At 44.0% G+C, this 6000-nt stretch overlaps 1 protein-coding gene across 2 annotated transcripts in view; it reads left to right on the top strand.

The window, feature by feature from the left end:
- Positions 1 to 2081: 2081 nt before the first annotated feature.
- Positions 2082 to 6000, top strand: part of HOMER2 (homer scaffold protein 2) — a 273575-nt gene continuing 269656 nt past the window's right edge. The window contains exon 1 of one of the 2 annotated variants that reach the window (XM_030189608.1): positions 2082 to 2590. In XM_030189608.1, coding sequence (XP_030045468.1) covers positions 2586 to 2590 — 5 coding nt within the window. In that variant the 5' untranslated portion in view covers positions 2082 to 2585. The remainder of the gene's footprint in view (positions 2591 to 6000) is intronic. The other variant, XM_030189607.1, reaches the window with a different exon arrangement.

The following is a 6000-nucleotide window of genomic DNA, read 5'->3' as shown; positions in this document are numbered from 1 at the left end:
AAGGACACTGGGTTACCCGCCATCTGCAGCAAGGTGACCGCAGTAATCCTTATCAAATACCATTTCCCCTTGCCCCACCATACAGCAAGGGCAAGTTAACTGAACCCCCAAGCCTAGACCTCTAGGCTTGACTTGATAACCAAGGCCTACCATTTACCGCCACGTGAAAGGTAAGGCCTCATTCAAGGACCTCCTTGAAGGGCCTAAGCGGGTACCCCCCCCCCCAACAGCTACTGCTAGAAAACAAAAATATACCAATATCTTTTGTGGTTATTTTATTTTTTTGAAGGGAGGGTTGGGCGGGATTTTCTGCCTTCAGCTCCAGCAGGAAGAATTCCTCCACCTCCACGGATCCCCGACTCTAGCTGCTGTCTCCATCCTCCTCCTAGCAGGAACCTCTGTTGACTGGTCAGTGGCTCGCAGCAAACTCCTTTAAAAAATGCCATCCAATCAGCATTCCCCTCTGTGCTCATCCTGCTTCCTGCCTGCCTGCCACTGACGTGAGATGCAACGTACAGCTCCCAACAACTCACTGCTACATTCGAGGTGGGGGGGGGGGGGGGGGGGAGGCCGCCCACCCCCTCATTAAAGGCAGGCTCTGGAAGGAGCCTTTCACCTTATTTATATGGTCCAGTACTCTTAATGTAATCTGCTTAGAACTATAGCTGGTAACTAATACTACTATTTATCATTTCTATAGAGCTACTACACATACGCAGCGCTGTACACTTGAACATGAAGAGACAGTACCTGTTCGACAGAGCTTACAGTGGAATATAAGAACTGTAACTGTGTTGATGCATGACATTGTAAGTCTTCCTCTTTTGCATTGACCTTCAATCTTGCAAAGCATGATGTCTTGCTCTGATGATCTTTCTTTGTATGATGTGTCCAAAATATGAAAGTCAAGTCTTGCCATTTGAGCTTCCAGTACCAATTGATCTATTCTTCAGGCCGTCCATGATATACACAGTATTCTTCTCTAGCACCATAACTCAAAGGCATTGATTTTCTTCCTTTCTTGCTCCTTCACTGTTATGTTATATTTCAGTTCCTTAAACAAAAGCTTGACACATTTAGGTAGTTCATGAGCAAAATAACTCTCCAAAGAAGATACAGTCACTAAATTTGGCATGCCGTGCTAACACAGGAGTGAGGCTCATTTCTGTCATAGTATGAGCAAAATTAACCTGAAACAGTGGATTAGTATTTGTCAGAAAATGACCCCTCCCCCCCAAAAAAGTTTTTATTTTAAGGTAATGGAATATAAGTAAGTGCTCTGTTCCAAAAGACCTTCCCACCCCACCCATCCCTTCTGTAGCTTGACCTTGACCAGAGATTCTCAACCCAGTCCTGGGGACACACAGAGGTTTTCAGGAAATCCACAATGAATATGCATGAAATAAATTTGCATGCACTTCATTGTATGTAAGTGTGCCTCATGCATATTCATTGTTGGTATCTTGAAAACCTGACTGACTAGGTGTGTCCCGAGAACTTGAGCTGAGAACTACTGACCTAAGCAATATTCTCAGTTTGCTCGGTTACTAGTACAAACCACACACTAGTACAAAGGCACACTTATACACCACAATTTTCATTTATATTCTTCCTGCCTCCAAAAGCAACCCAGTCCTCTGATGCAAACCAACGGTGGAAAGCATTCCCAAAGCCCTGTGTCTGTCTACTTGCAGTTGTCACTTAAAACAACAAAATCATTAGTTCCAGCCCATCTTTTTTTTGTTGTTTTTTGTTTTATATGGCTTTAAGTTTATGGCATGATCTGCGCTCCCCTTTTTTGAGAACTCCCCTCACTTCAGCAGTCCCACCCTCCTGGCACGGTTTACTGCACTGAGGTTTACAGAACTAAAATACGGAAATTATACTGGTAATCATGCGTAACTTATAGGTGAATACGCTCCAAAAAGATGTAAAACAACTAGATTATGAAATCTGTTAGAACAAACAAGGAAAAGCGACCCTGGAACAAGCCCAAGGAAGTAAATAGTCTGTAGAACAAGCATGCATTTATTTTTATAATTAGCTGCTTCAATCATAAATCACCGTAAGTTTGCTGTAGTGCAGGCGCGAGCCGGGGGGGAAATAATGAGGAAGGTACAGCGGGGTGAGTGGGCAGGCAGGGGCCAGGGCACGCCTTAGTCTCAGGAGCTGCAGCCTTCTCTCGAACGTGGGAGGCTGCCTGGCAGCGGTATCCGCTCCGTGCAACAGCCGCCGCGGTCGCTGTTGGTGCTGCCAGGATCTCCGCACCACAGCACCGACGGAGAGGAGTGGGAGGAAGGCGCACACGGGCTGGAGCGTGGGTATTACCTTATTACGGACGCGGCTCGGGAGGGGGCGGTATGGCAGGCGCGCGCTAGCGTCGCTCTCGAGCCCGCTCCTGCTCCTATTTTCAGCCTCTCGCGAGCGGCTGTGAGGAGCCGGCGCGCGGCATGTGGACTTAAATAGCAGCTGAGAGAGGGGCGCATGAAGTTGTGACTGGCTTATCGGCTGTTCGGAGAAGGAGGCGGCTGTAGAGGGATTCGTTCTGGTCAGTGGAAGCCGGTGGCTGGAAGTAGGAAGAAGCGATGGGGTAAGCGTGCGGGGCAGCCCCGTCTGATAGCCGTTCACCACTTTTATTCCTCCAAAGTAGAATATGTTCTGGATATCATCAGCTTCTTGCAAGGTGTAAAGCAGCGCGTATGTTCATTCATATTTTTGGTTCCGTTCGGATTTGCTTTCAGTGGCTTTTTTTTTTCTTTTTAAAGGTAGAAAGCGCTTAGAATTTTTGCTGAAAGCAGGTTGGTATTGATGGTTTTATTCTGTGCCGTGACGTCTGCTGTTTTGGTTCATAATAGCAGGATTAAAAATTGATTTAGCCTATTCCCTAGTGAAAAGCGGTTAAACGCTTATGTCTTTGTTGCAAGCTAGTTTATTTCTTGGGAGGCGATCAAGATCATTTTCAAAGCACTTAGCCTCCCAAAGTTCCATAGAAACCTATGGAACTTAGCCTCCCAAAGTGCTTTGAAAATATGCCTCTATATGAACCGAATTATTTCACGCAGGAAGCACAAGTTCAGGACCCAGAAAGTTTTTTTTAGTGCGTGAGAAGGGCACCCTTCCTTCTCTTGCCTTTCTTGTCTACCTCAGGGTGTTTCCCCACGCCAAACCAGAAGAATTTAATTATTGTTTTGGAGTCTCCTTTTTTTTGGTAGTGATCAGCCTTGCTGACACCTTTTGGGTGGTACCACATATTTAGATTAACGTGAACAATCCAGTTGATCAGCCAGTTTAGAGTTTTGATAAGATTTTTAAAATAAAGAATATTAATATGTATAATAGCTGCTGAAGAATATATATTGGGATTACTTTTTGATATCTTTTAACAGCTTTTATTAATTGATTAGTTAGAAAACTGTTATTTTTGTATACTGGGTGTATAATCTTTCTCCCAGTGACCCCCAAAATTTCTCTTATAACACCCTCCTCCACCGTGTGGATGCAGGCAGAGAGGGCCATAGGAGCCAACTTTTCAAAATTATTGGGGTTGCTAAGTCCAGTGGAAATAACCCCTCCTTGGACACATACAAGGAATTTTCTCAATACTGGGGATGCTCAAGCACCCACAGAGTCAGCTCCTATGGGGAGCACTTGATAAATTCTCTAGCCGAACTGGTGAATGCATGTTCTCAGTCAGTCATGGAAGCAGAGTAGAATGCCTCTGATATGTAGAGGAATGTTGTGCTATCTATTTCTGTACACTGTTGGCCTCGTAGGTGTAACACTGTTTCTTTTTTTGTGTGTGTTTTATAATACAATGTATTTCTGCTGTCTGGTCAGGTTGGCTGAGAGCCCACCTACACATGTAGTTAATATAAAGCACAAGTTTAGGCTTGAGTATGGGGGCTAGCTCAAGCATAATGGCCAAGGTGAACCTTAAGATGTGCACACCCTCTATTGCTCACTCCCATTAATTGTGGAAAATTTAAATGTGAATGAAAAATAACTCAAAAGCAACATTTCCCAATATATACACTAGGCATAAAGGCCCACTGCCAATATAGCCCCCCCCCCCAAGGCTTTAGGAACACACTAATCATGCCCCCCCCCCAGAATTATCTTGTAAAAATATATAACTGCACTATGTACTCTTAATATTTAACTTGATTGTTTAGGTGTCACCTCAGTAATAGCAGCATAGCTTCCCTTCACTGCCAGATACACGAAGAAATGCAAAACACTGCAAACTTGCTGCATTTCAATCGCATTAACAGGACAGCCCCACCCAGAAGAAGAGCAGCATTGAAGCCCCTCACCTTCTTCTGGTCATAATACTTGGAGAAAAATCAAATACCAGAAAAAATGAACTGACTTGTGAACCACTTAAGGGGCAGAAGTCGCCCAGTCTTCCCACAAGGGCAATAGGGAGCTTGGTTTGGTCTTCCATACAAGAATGATGATGATGGGGAGTTCAGCAGTTCCAGTGTACCTCTGACATGAATCATAGGGACGTGGTAGCACCAACATAATTTCGCCCCACCCACCCTGTCCCATAACCACCACCAAAACAATATAACAAGCAACCCATTGAGTTTCGTAAGGTTTCAGTAACATAACCCTCTACCCCCAATTTATATATTATGTATGTTGAATACATAGGCTTTCAAGTTGCAGATGGGAGCTGTGTGGGTACAGTAGGCGTGTTGTCATCCTCTTTACCTTCCTCCTGTCCTACTCTCATTTTCTCTCCACTCAGTGCCTTCATTCCCTCACCATAGGATCCTGTACCCCCTCCAGACTTAGCCCACCCTCCTTCTCATTCCACAAACTCAACCTCTCATCCCTCACCCTCAGGCTTTCTCCCCAAATTCATCACCTTTCTCAGTACAGGCATGATCCCCTCTTCTCCGCAGACTCGTTTACTTTTAGCATTTCAAGGATCAAGTTCATTCATCCTCTTTTCACCCATCCTCATGCCCCCGACTTCCTTATCCACTCACCAACATTTAACTTCTCCTTCAGATTTGTGGCTTCATTTTTCTCACACCTGTTTCTTTAACCACACCCCTCTCCCTTTTCTGGCCAGTATGATCAGAGCAGGCAGGAGGAAATGGCAGTGAGCTCCGAGTTAATCTATCCCTTGGAGTTGGAGAGTGCCCGTGAAGGAGGAGGTGGAAAAAAAGGTTGACGTGCTCACTGCTTTGCCGTTTCATGATTCTGCTCTGCTCCAGAGCTGAGCCAAGCAAACTGCTCATGAAATCCAAGAACCACAAGCAACTTGAGCCAAGCCAAGCCAACTCTGTCCACTAATCCAAGGACTGCAAGCACCTTCACCACACTAGGAAAGGAATTTTCACCACATGCAACCTTAACATGAGCTGTGTCCTCTCTATTCGCATACCCCCTAATTCTATAATCTTACCCATTTTCACGCTTAACACACAAAATTGCGATCACCAGTTATAGAACACTGTTAGTTACTGCATAACTTAATTGTTAAATTAGGTGCTAGTTGGTGTTAATTTGCTATAATTGGAGTTAATTGGCACCAATTTGCAATTGTGCGTGTAATTGCATTTAGTTAGTATTCTATAACCTCAGCATGTAATTCTTTAGCACACAACTGCTAAGGGTATGTGGATGGGGTATGGGCAGGTCATGGGTATGCCTAGCATTTACATGCTTAGTGATAGAATACGCCAAACAATAATGAACCCACAGTGTCTGTGCTTCTTATCATATGCAATTATCCATAATGTTTAACGATTATGATCCTTAACTAAAATACGTGCTCATATATAGAGGAAGCCGTCATAGATCAAAACAAGTTTTCTTTGATCCCATTGGGAAGCACTTCTTCAAAACTATAATCATAGGACATATGAATCGCCTAATGCTTCAAAAAATGTTTTTACAATGAACATTTTAAAAATAAAATTCAATATATATGATTTACTTTATCTGGAAAACCAAAATCTTGCAGGGTTCCAACATGGGCCATGT

Source organism: Microcaecilia unicolor, chromosome 1, assembly GCF_901765095.1.
Source record: "Microcaecilia unicolor chromosome 1, aMicUni1.1, whole genome shotgun sequence".
Classification (NCBI taxonomy): Eukaryota; Metazoa; Chordata; class Amphibia; order Gymnophiona; family Siphonopidae; genus Microcaecilia; species Microcaecilia unicolor.
The sequence above is the reverse complement of the archived record's forward strand: the minus strand, read 5'-3'. Positions and strand labels throughout refer to the sequence as shown.